This window comes from Monodelphis domestica, chromosome 2 (assembly GCF_027887165.1).
Source record: "Monodelphis domestica isolate mMonDom1 chromosome 2, mMonDom1.pri, whole genome shotgun sequence".
In the NCBI taxonomy this organism is placed as follows: domain Eukaryota; kingdom Metazoa; phylum Chordata; class Mammalia; order Didelphimorphia; family Didelphidae; genus Monodelphis; species Monodelphis domestica.
Genome location: NC_077228.1, coordinates 522,353,106 through 522,367,701, shown reverse-complemented (window position 1 = coordinate 522,367,701; position 14,596 = coordinate 522,353,106). Strand labels below are relative to the sequence as shown.

The following is a 14,596-nucleotide window of genomic DNA, read 5'->3' as shown; positions in this document are numbered from 1 at the left end:
CTCTCCTGTGTGTCTCCCCAGCATATGTAAAATCATACAGATTCCCTGACAGATGCGAGCAGAGATAATGGATTGTCTTATTATTATTCATTGTAAACAAGGTATAAAACAGGGAAATATCTAAAAATGAATTTGTTGATGGCAATTCTGAGGTAGGTAAACAGGTGTTTCCTCTACTTTAATCCTATGTCTCTGGCTTCCCCCATTTCTCCCCTTGGCCTCAGCCCCTGTTCTAACAACTTTGTCCAAGCAGTGCACTGGGGGAGGGTCTGATCCCCTAAGCTGAGGTTGTGCCCAAATTGGGACCTACTGATATCCTAAACTCAGCAGATGGGCACCATCCTGATTTCATACCACCGTACATCCATTAACTTGGTGTTGGCCACATACAGGCACACGGCACTTACCCCAAATCCCTGGAACCTCTTCTGCCAGGGTCAGCTCTAGTGTCCCTTCCTCTGCAGAGCCTTTTCCTCTTTCAGATGTTGGTTCTCACCTCCTGACTCCCCCAGAATAAAAGGTGCTTTATCATTCTCTGGGTCCCTGCTGTCTCTGCCTCCTATATTAGTTCCTTGGAGACAGGGACTATTTCATTTTTCTTTGTATCCCCCAAAGTGCTTAGGACATTAACTCTAATTAACAATAACATTAATGCATGTGGGATTAATGGAGTGAGTGTTGAAAAGAATATGGTTTCAATTCCAACCATTTAAGAAAATGTAGAAAATTCAAATCTGGTCTCAGATCCATTCTAGCTGTGTGATCCTGAGCACATCCCTGATTGGACTATTTAGCCCTTGTCACTCATTCTTCTTTCTTAGAACTGATACTAAAACCGAAGGTAAGGATATTTAAAAAAAAAAAAAGAAAATTTAGAAAAGATAATTGTGCCAAGGGGATTCCTATAGTTGGAGCTATGAATCAGAATGCTGGGCACTAGTAACAAAACCCAATGAAGGGAGCAGCTAGGTGGTACAGTGGATTGAGAGTGCAAGGGTTGGAGTCAGGAAGACTCGAGTTCAAATCTAGCCCTAACCACTAGTAAATGGCTATGTGAACCCTGGGCAAATCACTTAACCCCATTTGCTGCCCTCCCACCCCCAAAAAAGCTCAATGAAGCCAGATACCCAGAGCCTGTCCTACTGTGATAGGTCCTGGGGGGCATTGGCACATTTTGCTCCTCAGAGATGGATCCAATGGGAGCTCCCTGAGAGCAGGGACTATGGCTTCCCCCCTCCCTTGCCCCAGTGCCACATTCAAACAACTGTGCTTAATTTCATTTCCCCAGCACATTTTAAGGCTGGCTTCCATGAGGTTGTAATGAAAAAAGAACACACAAAAAAAGTGTATTCAAAACTTTAGCATCTTTTGTTCAAAATGGCAGCACTTGACACATATTTGTCTGGCCTCACAACACCCCTGTGAGGTAGGTTAACAAGTAGGTATCACTCACTCCTCTGTTTATAAACCATGAAATCCAGAGACAGAACAGAAGAGGTAGTGGCCTGCCAGGGGTTTATGCCCGAGCCAAGAACCATGGGTAAACAGTGTCCAAACTTTCCCATCTCTCTGATCTAGGTCCATTATTTGGAAATGCAATATCTCTGTATTCTGCCCTCCAGTAAACATTGGTTCTTATCTAAAACTGCTTTCAACCAATCTCTAATTCTGTGTATAAATGTGCTGCCACAAGAGAAAAGATCATTCTGATTCCACAAACTTTCTGGTCCATTCACTTCTCTTTTCCTCCTATAACACTATCCAGGTCTGGCTGGAATCTGTCTCTTGGACCAACCACTGGGACAAACACAATTAATTACTATCCATGCCCAAAGGCAGCTGCCAAAACAACGGATCTTAAGGGTTTAAGGTCCTTCCCTGGAGAAAAAATGGGGCTTGGAGTCACAAAGCCAAGAAACATAGGAAAATTTTCTCTTTTCCAGGTCCCAGAATACCGATACGGAATGCTTCCAGAGTCTCAGGGATAAGGCCTTAGCTGGAGGAAGGACTGCTGGTTTTAGTCTGAAGGCCAGAAAATGTCTAGTGAGAGACAGAGGAGGGGTAGAAGGAAAGGGGAAAAACAAGGGAAAGATCCTATTATGATGCCCTGTTTCAAGGCCACTCTGAGCAAAGGGTGAGGAAGACGGGCAACAGCAGCAAGGATCCCCAACCTCTCATTGGTTCCTTCAGTTCCAGCTTTTCCTTCTCAGACCTTCAAGGCCCCCAGACTCTTGAGTGTAGCCTGGGCTTGGGCCAGCTGCTGATGCAGTCTCTGGCGGGTGCTGTCAGTGGTGGCCCGTTTGAGGAGTCCTCGTATTTCCTCCACTATGGCCCTTTGGCCAGTGCTGTTGTGGAAGATCCGCACCACCCTGTCTCCACAGGAAGCCAGGAACCGCCCAGTGGTGTCAAAGGTCAATTCAGCCACACACTCCCCGTGTACCTTGCTAAAATACTCTTCTTCCTCACCCCGTTTGGTGTTGTACAGTCGTACGTTGTTGCTATTGGCCAGAGCCAAGACCTGGGCATCTGGAGAGAGTGCCAGGAGGCAAGGCATAGTGGCTGCTTCATTACAGATCCCTGTCAACAGGACGTAGGGGTCTTGCTGGTACTTGTACTCTACATCTGTGGCCCACAATTTCCACTTCCCATCCTTGGAGACAGTTGCCATCCTGAAGCATGGAAACAAAGGTCATTAGTTGGGCCCTGACCAGGCTGCTAAGGAGGTGGCTAGAGGCAGAGCCTACTAGATGCCCACACTAGGGTGCATCCTGACTAGACTGTGGAAGTCTAGGGGAAGGGCAGGGAGAAGTCATTAGCAAGTGGCAAGAGGGAGACTACTCACCGGCAGGAGTCACTGGAGAAAGCCAAGGAGTGGATGCCAGCAGTGTGGCCCTTCAGTTCAAAGGCGCGGACTACTTCCCGGAATTGTCCATTTTTGCTAAAGCAAACTTCCCAAACTTTAGCATCTGGAGTGAAGCCACATGAAGCCACAAATCTACACATAGAACCAAGGGTCAGTTCAAGATTGGTTCAGGCATCTGAGTTCTGGTTCCATCACCCCAAGGCGTTGTCCCCTTGCCCACTCCTCATCCTCACCTGCTGCATGGGGAGATGACTGCATACGTATTGTTCATCTGGTTTGTGTTGATGATGTGCAGTACCTCCCCCTTGAGGGTCCAGAGGATGATTGTAGTGTCGCTGGAGACAGACATGATGAACTTTCCTGAGACAGAATGCAGAGGGATTCCTCATTATCTCCCTATTTTAGGTTCTGTCTCACTTGCTCTCTCCTCCCTCCCAAAAAAGGGTAGTAATTAAATCTCAATGTTTCCCCTTCCACCATGACATGACCTTGACTGTCAGCACCTCATTGACTTATTCAAGGGAATCTTGGAAAGCAGCACCCCAGCACTGTGGGGAACAGAGAGGTCCCTTTCTCCCTTTTGGGCCCCAACAGAACTGAAAGTCTTCATCTGTTCAAAACTTTTCTTCAGCACGAAGGTACATAATCATCTTAAATTTGCAAGAGACAACTTAAAACTCCACAGTAATATCTCCATGAAATTAGGATGACATAAGTTCATAATATAGATCCACGTGTGTGTTTTAAGAGGAGATAGCCTGATACAGTAAACAGGCAAGAGGCCTGGGCTTAAATCTTGCCTGTGACAAGGAGTCTAGACTCAATTGACCTGAGGTCCCTTCCAGATCTTGCGCTATGATGCACAACTAACTCTTTCATTCCATGTGGGGTTTTATTGGGTGGGCACAACCAAGCCATCAGTCTGAGTAGGTTTCTTCCAGAGCCTTTGCCCTGGCTGCCGCTTACCTGTCTCAGCAATGCCGATGTTAATGACTGGTGCCTTGTGCTTCTTAGGGAAGTCTTCTGCCATAGGTTGGAAACTAGAGCCACCATCTTCTTTCTTGCTCATTTTGAAAACACGGATGGTGTCAGCATAGGCCAGCCAGGTGATCAAGGCTCTGGGAACCGGAAGGAAACAATCAATACCTTTATCAATTTCAATCTGAGTGCTTCGCCCTTTGGGCAACTTCTCACAGGCTGGTGTTGGTTTGGTTTCTCCCACACCCTTGTGCCCCTCAATAGTTTCCAAAGCTAGAAAGGTCTTATTCTTGAAGGGAGATCTTCAGGATGACCCCAGAAGCCAAAAGGAGGCCACACACATGGAAATATTATCCATCCCTCCTTAGAAAGGGCCAGTATTCAGGACACTCTGCTGCCAGAGGTCAGTGAGGGTCACTTCCTGAACAAACACTAGAAGGTCATGGCCCTAAGATCTGTGCTTATGTAGGCTTGAGGCCCCACCCCATCCCACCTGCAATCAGGGCTGAAGCGCACCAAGATGGCATGGTCCAATTTCACATTAACACGAACACTGTGAGGTTGGCCCTGTAGGAAGTTCTTGGTGCTCCAGATATGAATGGTCCGATCATCAGCACAGGTGGCCAGGTATTTACCATTGCTGCTGAAGTCCATGCTAGTGACATTCCCACTGTGGCCCTAAGACAGAAAGAAGAGTAGGAGATTCTCTATGCAGCTCTGGGAGTCCCAATACCAATCATCTGTAGGGATGATGGCCTGGCACATGCTCTGAGACTCAGGAATACAATGACAAATATTGGCATTAAGATTGGAATGGGATGTGGGTTTCCCATTGACCCAGGCCTTTAAAGTTTGGCCTTAAAAAGAGAAAGGAGTTGGAAGGAAGTTTACTTGTGATGTCTGCAGAGCAGACAAGGCAAAGAAGCAATGAGTTTTGGGGTGTAGAGATGTGTATGTATATGAAGAGGCTGGATTACCTTCAGGGCAGTGGCCAGGAGGGCATGGAGAAAGGTGTGCTGTTGAGGTTTTTCTTTCCGGTATCGTTGTTGCTTTGGTTTTCTGGATACTTTATCTAATGGAGCTCCATTTAATTTCTGATCTGTAAGAAAGAATACTATCAGGGCCTAAAGGGCTGGGGGTGTCAGTCTCTACCAGAGTTAGGCACCAAAAGAGCTCACAGGAGCTTTACTAAGTCAGAGGGTAGAAGAGTGAATATAAAATATATCAGATCAGGACCAATGATTTGGGCCTTAATCCAGGTTTTCCATTTATTACCTATGGGAGGTAATTAGACAATCTCTCTGAGGTTCAATTTACCACTAGTAGGAGGTAGTTAGTCATTCTTTCTGGGCCTAAGGCTTTTTGTTTTTATCCAAAATGTACCTTTTCTTCTGTGTCATTCCATCCCACAATAAAATGTTTCCAAAAATATGATTTCTGCATGTGACTCTAGAAAATTAGTTGAGAAGTATAATCACACAATCCTTGTCATAATATTACAGCTCTTAGGATCTCATTTTTCCCCCATTTGAATTATTTTATTTAGTCAATTTAGAACATTATTCCTTGGTTACAAGAACCATATTATTTCCCTCCCTCCCCTCCCCCACCCTTCCCACAGCCAATGTGCAATTTTATTGGGTATTACTTGTGTTCTTGATCAGAACCTATTTCCATGTTGTTGATGTTTGCACTTAGGATGATCATTTAGAGTCTACATCCCCAACCATGTCCCCTCGATCCATGTATTCAAGCAGTTGTTTTTCTTTGGTGTTTTTACTCCCACAGTGTTTCCTCTGAATGTGGATAGTGTTTTTTCTCAAAGATCCCTCCAAGTTGTTCAGGATCACTGCATTGCCACTAATGGAGAAGTCCATTACATTCGATTGTACCACAGTGTATCAGTCTCTGTGTACAATGTTTTCCTGGTTCTGCTCCTTTCACTCTGCATCAATTCCTGGAGGTTATTCCAATCCCCATGGAATTCCTCCACTTTATTATTCCTTTGAGCACAATAGTATTCCATCACCAACATATACCACAATTTGTTCAGCCATTCCCCAATTGAAAGGCATCCCCTAATTTTCCAGTTTTTTCCACCACAAAGAGCGCAGCTATGAATATTCTTGTACAGGTCTTTTTCCTTATGATCTCTTTGGGGTACAAACCCAGCAGTGCTATGGCTGGATGAAAGGGCAGACAGTCTTTTAGTGCCCTTTGGGCATAGTTCCAAATTGTCCTCGAGAATGGTTGGATCAATTCACAACTCTACCACCAATGCATTAATGTCCCAACTTTGCCACATCCCCTCCAGCATTCATTACTATCCTTTGCTGTCATGTTAGCCAATCTGCTAGGTGTGAGGTGATACCTCAGAGTTGTTTTTATTTGCATTTCTCTGATTATAAGAGATGTAGAACACTTTTTCATGTGCTTGTTAATAGTTTTGATTTCTTTAACTGAAAATTGCCTATTCGTGTCCCTTGCCCATTTATCAATTGGAGAATGGCTTGATTTTTTGTACAGCTGGTTTAGCTCTTTATAAATTTGAATAATTAGACCTTTGTCAGAGGTTTTTGTAATGAAGATTGTTTCCCAATTTGTTGCTTCCCTTCCAATTTTGGATGCATTAGTTTTGTTTGTACAAAACCTTTTTAATTTGATGTAATCAAAATTATTGGTTTTACGATTTTTTTCTATCTCTTACTTGGTTTTAAAGTCTTTCCTTTCCCAATGATCTGACAAGTATACTATTCTGTGTTTGCCTAATTTGCTTATATTTATATTCAGGTCATTCACCCATTCTGAGTTTATCTTGGTGTAGGGTGTGAGATGTTGATCCAAACCTAATCTCTCCCATACTGTCTTCCAATTTTCCCAGCAGTTTTTATCAAATAGTGGGTTTTGGTTCCCAAAACTGGGATCTTTGGGCTTATCATAGACTGTCTTGCTTTACCCCAAGTCTATTCCCCTGATCCTCCTTTCTGTCTCTTAGCCAGTACCAAATTGTTTTGATAACCACCGCTTTATAGAATAGTTTGAGATCTGGGACTGCAAGTCCTCCTTCCTTTGCATTTTTTCCATGATTTCCCTGGATATCCTTGAGAGAGAAATATGTATATATATATATATATATATATTCCCTAAAGTTTCTTTACTTAGATTGTAAAAAAATTAATTCTCACCCACTCCTTCCCTTCCCTGAACCACAGAAGGCACCAACAGACTATATATATTTGGGTTTCTATTTATCAGTTCCCTCCCTGGAAGTGGCCAATCACAAGTTATTTTCCAAATATTAAATCTGTAGTTGTGTACAATGTTTTCGTGGTTCTACTCGGTTCACTCTTCCTTATTTCATATATCTTTCCTGGTTTTTCTAAAATCAGCAAGCTCTTCGTTTCTAACGGCTATAGTAGTGTTCTATCACAAGTTGTTGGGCCATTCCCCAATTAATGGGCATCTCCCCAGTTTCCAGTCCTTTTGTGGAACTTATTTTCTTCCTCTTTTAAAATTTTTTATTAAAAGATGGCTCTTTGGGAGGTGATGTTCAGGTGTGTATCCTCGTAAAACCACTAGAATGGAAGCTCCCTGAGAGTAGGTCCAGAGCTATTCCCGGATCGTGATTCCACCTCTCTACAGGGGCTAGACGGACTTTAACTTTATCTTAGCTAAGGACACAGATGCGTTACCCAGGGAAGGAGTTCTAAAAAGGAGGTTTCTTCCAGATGGAGAGGAGAAAGGGGAAAAAGTTCAGTCGGCCCCGCCCCAAGCAGGCATCCGTAGGTTTATTCCTGCATCAAGTACCACGTGCCTCTCCAAGAAACCTCCCACCACTCCCCCGCCCTCTCTCGGCACCCGTAGCTCTAAGCACTGGGTACCACGTGTCTCTTTAAGCTCCGCCCCCGTTCGGCACCCATAGCTTCGCCCGCTCCCCGCCCCCTCCATTCCTCCCAGCACCCGTAGCCCCCGCGAGTTCCTCCGGCCGTCGGTTAAACGGCCCTTGATTCCGGCGCTCACCATCCTGTTGGCTGCAGGGCTCCTTATTCCAGCGCCCCCGACCTTGTGTTGCCAGCGCTACCACCAGGGCCAGCAGCCCGAACAGTAGCGATACCACCAGTAGCTCCAGTACCTCCATCTTCCCGGCACCGCTGCCACCTCAGCCGGGAGGGGGGAAGGGAGAGGTTCTCGGGGCGCGGGTACGAGCCCGCACGTCGCGGGCCTGCGCACGTTATGTACTGCTGGGCGCAGGCGCGTGCGCTTGCTTGGGAGGACGTAGGGAAAGGGAGCTATGTACGCCTCTCCTGTCTAATCTGAACCCAAGTTCCCTTAGTTGGCTTCGTTGCTGTTTGACCTTAGGTCAGTTGTTGCCCCAAATGTCAATGGATCAGTACGTATTTATTAAGTGCCTGCTGCGTACTAGGCGCAGTGTGCTAAGCGCTGGAAACACAGAGGCAAGAGTTCCTGCCCACAAGGTGCGCACATCCGGGCGGACAGGGACCAACAACCTGCCGCGTCTCCCTGTGACCTTGGGCAGGATAATTTCCCAGCTCCAAGAGGGAATTCGACCAGGTGACCTGGGAGTGGATTCCTTCCAGCTCCAGCCCTTTCTCCTCTTCCCTACCCCCAACTCCCCGCTTAATTAAGTACTTCTGGCTAGAGTCTTAACGGGGCATTAATAAAGGTTTATTGACTAACCAAGCCTAACCCCCAACATTCCGGAAAAGCGAAATAGGTGAAGAATTGCTTATTATCCAGGCAGCTGCGGTCCCAGAGCCCATTGGCTAGAAGCCTCCATTCTCTCATTGGTAGAGATGCCCTGTTGGGGGCGGGGTGTTGCTCTCCACCAATGAAGAGAGAGGTCCTGGAACACTTGGTCCAATAGGTTGCAATGGACGAAGATTTGGTAATTAACTGCTGGCTGTAATTGAACAGGAGGCTAGCAGTGGGCCGGCTTGTCTGGGAAATGAAAATGTTTTTTGTTTCTCTCTGTGACAAAGGACTGACTTATTTTATTACTTACGTTTTAAGAATTTTCTGGACCTATCTGCCTTAACGAGTCTTAAAATTTCAAATGTATCCCTCCCCATCTCTCAAGCCATTTTTTGTGGCAAAGATGAAAAAATGAAAAAGAAAATGCATCAAAAACAATCAGTGGCATATTAATAACATAGAAGGAAGTCTTGATCAATGACACATGTAAAACCCAGTGGAATTGCTCGTTGGCTACGGGAGGGGGGTGGGAGGAGGTGAAGGAAAGAACATGAATCATGGAATCATGGAAAAATATTCTAAATTAATTAAATACATTTGAAAAAAATCAGTGGTTAATTGAATATTATAGTACACCTGATAGTCCGAATCTCTGGGCTACCACCTCCAGAGAAGGGAAGGAAGTTAATTTTCTTAACTCTTCTGCGTTTGATGATTATAATTAGTAAGAATGTGTTTCAATTTACTTAGCTGTAATGATTGTGCATTTTTTCCTTATGCTTATTTCACTCAGTTCAGTTTTCCCATGCTTGTATGAATTTTTTTTCCTCTAATACTACATTGCATTTGTCTATCACAATTTGTTCACCCATCCTTCCATCAATGAGGCCTGCCTTTCCAAACTAATATTCTTCTGGTTACATAGGGCTGCAAATTGTGGAACAAGGCAGTTGCTAAAGTATTGAAGTTGGGGTCATCAAAAGACAATAAAGAAGGGGCATAGTGGGGATGAGTAGGTTAGAACATATTTCAAATCAGTAATTGCACAGGAGAAATGATGTAAAGGACATCCTCTAAGAAATATATAATTTAAAAAGATGAACTGGTTGGTTGACAAGATAATCATATGCTCCAAAGGCATCTTTGCAATATCAAGGAGATTTGAGAAAGACCTCTCTCAAGTTAGATGGGAAAATATATCTGGGTCAGAAATATGGACAGGCATGTATGGTTTCTTCATTGTTGTAAGGAATGCACAAGTGAGTCTAAAGATTCATTGGAGTAAACGCTATGTCTACAATGATAGGAATGACAGAGGGAAAACTAATCCTAGAAATAATAAATTAAGAAAACATTGGAGACTGCATAAAATCTGGTGTAAGAGTCTGCTATTTTTAATCTTCCACTGCCCATGGGAGAGGAAGCTCTGATTCTAATGAACAATGATTCTTTTTCTCATAAACAGGCAACGGGAATTGCCCAGGTCATGTTAGTCAAGGAAATGTCTTTCAAGAATAAAACTGGGGCAGCTAGGTAGCACAGTAGACAGAGTGCTAGATTGGTGATGTGAGGTCCTAGGTTCAAATGTATCTTTACTCCTAGCTGTGTGACCCTGGGCAACTCCTTTAACTCCAATTGCCTAGCCCTTATCTTAGAATCAATACTAAGTAGGTAAAGGGTTTTAAAAAACAAAACAAAACATAGAACTACCTAAAATGGTCATGTAGAAAAAACCTTGGTGGTAGTGGGTCAGGAAGACCTGGGTTCAAGTCCTGCTTCTGACACTTTCTGCTTGTGAGACAATGGACTCTTCATTTTATCTCCACTGAGAAATTAAGTTAGCAATATTATATCATGGTTGTGTGTGAACAGTGAGTTAACTAACCATAAAGCTTCTTTTAAAAAAAACCCAAACAAATTTTAAAGGACTATTTAATGTTAGTATTTCTATGTTTCCAAAGAACTCATGGGGTCTAGAATTATACCCCAAATGGTAATTCCACCTTGTCTGAAAGGGACTTTGGTGTTTACAAAGCACTTTCCCTCAACAGACATGTGAGGAAGGTAATATATTGTCTCTATTTTAGAAATACCCTGAAAGTTGGAGAATTTATGTGGCTCACATGTCATAGATTATACTGGTATCTTTAGAGACCCACTCATTTGAATCATAGGATTTAAAGATGGAAGGACATTTAGAAGCTATGCAATCCAGTCTTTTCATTTTACAGATAAAGAAAGAAAGATCCAGAATCTAAATACCTTGGTCAAGATTATATGTAGTAAATAGCAAAGCCATAATTGGGGAGGTCAGAGGCCCTGAGTTCAAATCCTGTTTCTGTTACTACCTATGTGATTTTGGACAAATCACAATCCTCCTGGGTCTCTGTTTCCCTCTCTGTAAAATGAGAATAGATCAGATGGCCTCTGAGGTCTCTCCCATAGTACTAGATCAGTGATCTCAATTGCATATGGAAGGATTTTTTATTATTTCAGTTCTGGATCTATGATCGTAATATCAGATCTTTCTTCCATTATAAATAATTTGGTCATCTGGTTCATTATTCTCTTATGAGTATGATTTGTATGAAAACATGAAATTGGGTTCCTGAAGCTTCAGAACTGACAGTCAGATCTGAGGGGACTCAATCAAAGCCCATTAATGAGATTCAGTCTGAATTATAAGGTTCTTTTATGCTATATATTTGAGTTCAAAATCGTCCCTCTCTTTCTCTCCAAACCCTGCATTAGAAAAGGCCAACATTTGATATAGATATATATGTAGAATCATAAAATGCATTTTTTCCATACATTAGGTTTGTTTTTTCTGGAAGTAGATAACATTTTCCTTCATAAGTCTTTCATAGTTGATTTGAATGTAAATATTACTCAATAATTTACGTATTCAGTTACTCTTTTAACAGTATCTCTGTTACTCTCTACAACATTCTCTTAGTTCTGCTCATTTTACTCTGTATTGTTTCATGCAAGTATTTCCACATTTTTCTAAAATCAATCTGCTCATTATTTTTTAGTGCACAGTAATAAACCATCACAATCATATACCACATTTTTTTTTAGTCATTCCCAAATGATGGATAACTTCTCAATTTCTAGCCACCACAAAGAAAATTGCAATAAATATTTTAAAACATAGATTCTTTCCCTTTTTTCCTGATCACCTTGGGAAACAAACCTAATATTGATATTGTGAGGTCAAAGGTTATACAGCTTTATAACTCTTTGGACACAATTCTAAATTTCTCTCCAAGATTGTTTGATCAGTTCACACACAATTCCACCAGCAAGGTATTAGTGTCCCCATTTGTCCATATCTCCAATATTTATTATTTTCCTCTCTAACATTTTAGTCACTCTAATAGGTGTGAGATGGTGCATCAGAGTTTTAAAGATTTTCATTAATCAGTAATGATTTTGAGCATTTTTTTTCATATGACTAATATCTCTTTGATTTCTTCTTTTAAAAACTGCCTCTTCATATCCTTTGATGATTTTTCAATTGGAGAATGACTCATATTCTTATAAATTTGACTCAGTTTTCCATGTATTTGAGACATGAGGCCTTTATCTGAGAAATTATAAAATTCTATCCTCTCCAACTTTCTGATTTCCTTCTAATCTTGGCTGCATTGATTTTATTTATACAAAACCTTTTATATTTAACATAATCAAAATTATCCATTTTACATCCTGCTATGCTCTCAAACTCTTGTTTATTAAGTTCATTTTCTATCCATAAATCTGATAGGTAATATATTCCATTCTCTTCTAGTTTACTTATGATTTCTCCCTTGATGCTGAGGTCATGTATCCATTTTGACCTAATCTTGGTAAATAGTATAAGATACGATACCTAATTTCTACCAGATCCCTTTCTAGTTTTCTAACAATTTTTACTAAATAGTGAATTCTTATCCCCAAAGCTTAGTTTTTTACAGTTATCAAGCATAAGGTTATTATAATCATTTGTTACTATATATACCTATACTATTTTACTCTGTGATTCAAGTTCTTAGCCAGTACCAGATAGTTTTGATAATTGCTACTTTATAATATAGTTTAACGATCTGGTACTGCTAAGTCTTCCTTTTCATTTTTTTCATTCATTCTTTTGATATTCTTGAACTTTTGTTCTTCAATTGAAATTTTTTTTCCTTAGCTCAAAATATTGGCAATTTAATTGGAATGGCACTGAATTAATAGCTTAGATAGAATTGCCATTTAAAAAATTGTATTATCAGCCCATGCATGAACAACTAATGTTTCTCTAATTATTTAAATCTGACTTTGTGTAAGAAATATTTTATAATTATGTTCATAGAGTTCCTGGGTGTGTCTTGGCAGGTATTTTATATTATCTTTGTTTATCTTCTTGCAGAGCTTTGTTGGTGATATATAAAAATACTGATGATTTATGTGGGTTTATTTTATAATCTACTAATTTGCTTAAATTATTATTTTAACTAACTTTTTAATTTAATCTCTAGGATTTTCCAAGTATGCCATTATAGCTACAAAAATAGATAATTTTATTTCCTCATTGTCCATTATGATTCCTTCAATTTCTTTTTCTTATTGCTATCAGTAGCATTTTTAGTATAATATTGAACAATATTGGCAAGAATGGACATCCTTATTCCCACTCCTGATTTTATTGGGAAAGCTTCTGGCTCATCCCTGTTACAGATGCTTGCTTATATATAATATATATATAGGTAGATACTTTTTATAATTTTAAGGAAAAATCCATTTATAACTATGCTTTCATTTTTTTCCTTTATTAAAGTTTATTCATTTAATTAATTAACTTAGAATATTTTCCCATGGTTCCATGATTCTATTTTTTTTCCTCCCCTTATCCCACCCCTTCCTATAGCCAACACGCAATTCCACTGGGTTTTACTTGTATCACTGATCAAGACCTGTTTCCATATTGTTGATATTTGCACCAGGATGATGGTTTAGAGTCTACATCCCCAATCATATCCCCATCGACCCATGAGATCAAGGAAATGTTTTTCTTTTGTGTTTCTGCTCCTACTTTCAGATTTTTTAAAACAGGAATAAGTGTTTTGTCGAAAGAGTTTTCTGTATCTACCAATATAATCACATTTTTGCTGATTTAGTTATTGATATAATCTTGAACTAGTCCTGCATTCCTGGTATGAATCTCACTCGGTCACATGATCTAATTTTTGTATTACATTGCTGTCATCTGCCAGATTCTTTTAAACTCCACCTTTGAGTGTATGTAACTATCTACTCTGAAGACACCTATCAGTAGTCGAGGCTGGAGACCATTCTCTTATTGGATCGACAAGGGGTATGTTTAGGGGGCGAGACCCCCCCCATCCTCTGAAAATCAAGAACCATACTTACACCAGCATGCAGGAAACCAAAATGGTGAATACTTTCATTGACTCCTTTTGTCCTCTTATTTCTGGTTCAGAAACCGGTCAAAAGGCCTTTACCATGCAGTAAGATATGTGGAAACACTCTGACGGGAGGAGTGGAGTCTCTCCATCCCACAGAATCATGACCTTTCAGAAGCCGACTCATCAGATACTGACATGAGTCACCTGCACATGTTCCCAGGAATGGGCCTTCTTTGGCTACTTCCCCATTGTATTAAATTTAACACAGTAGTGCCAACATTCCCCTGCTTGTCTGTGTCTCTTTCTGAACTTCCTAGTGTATATGTTTACATTGTTCATTAATTCCCCCTCCCCCTTTTTTTTGGCTCTCATCTTCCCCCTAACTCTCCCTGCCCTGAGCTACCCCCATGAAAGCCCTCCCTTGCTGTAGCATTATCCTCAAGCAAAACAAATGTGTGCTGTAATGATTGTGTTTGAAAATGCACGTTCATTCTGCACCTACATTCTTAACTTCCTCCAAGAGGTGGAAAGCATACTTTATCATCAGGCTTGAGAAAGGGAAGCAAAACAGGCATTTATGTGGCACCTACTATGTGCCAGGCATTGGGCTAAGGACTTTACAATTATTATCTCACTTGATCCTCAC

At 41.3% G+C, this 14,596-nt stretch overlaps 1 protein-coding gene and 1 long non-coding RNA gene across 4 annotated transcripts; one reads left to right on the top strand and one right to left on the bottom strand.

Moving 5' to 3' along the window:
- Positions 1-1,345: 1,345 nt before the first annotated feature.
- On the bottom strand, positions 1,346-7,994 carry TBL2 (transducin beta like 2). Of its 3 annotated transcripts, none has more exons than XM_007486007.3 (7): positions 7,862-7,994; positions 4,819-4,940; positions 4,335-4,519; positions 3,830-3,981; positions 3,097-3,223; positions 2,843-2,995; positions 1,346-2,669 (listed from the first exon to the last, which is right to left on the bottom strand). In XM_007486007.3, exons 1-7 carry the CDS (start codon positions 7,977-7,979, stop codon positions 2,207-2,209), a joined length of 1,320 nt encoding a protein of 439 aa, XP_007486069.1. In that variant the 5' UTR covers positions 7,980-7,994; the 3' UTR covers positions 1,346-2,206. The 3 variants fall into 3 exon arrangements, with proteins under 3 accessions (XP_007486069.1, XP_056675755.1, XP_056675756.1); XM_056819777.1 differs by lacking the exon at positions 7,862-7,994 and adding an exon at positions 7,534-7,677; XM_056819778.1 differs by lacking the exons at positions 4,819-4,940; positions 7,862-7,994 and having other exon boundaries at positions 4,358-4,492.
- A 73-nt stretch (positions 7,995-8,067) lies between these two features.
- On the top strand, positions 8,068-14,230 carry LOC107651055 (uncharacterized). Its single transcript, XR_001627395.2, has 3 exons — positions 8,068-8,200; positions 13,798-13,898; positions 14,025-14,230. It is a non-coding gene; the product is annotated as an uncharacterized LOC107651055 (long non-coding RNA).
- The last annotated feature ends 366 nt before the right edge of the window (positions 14,231-14,596 follow it).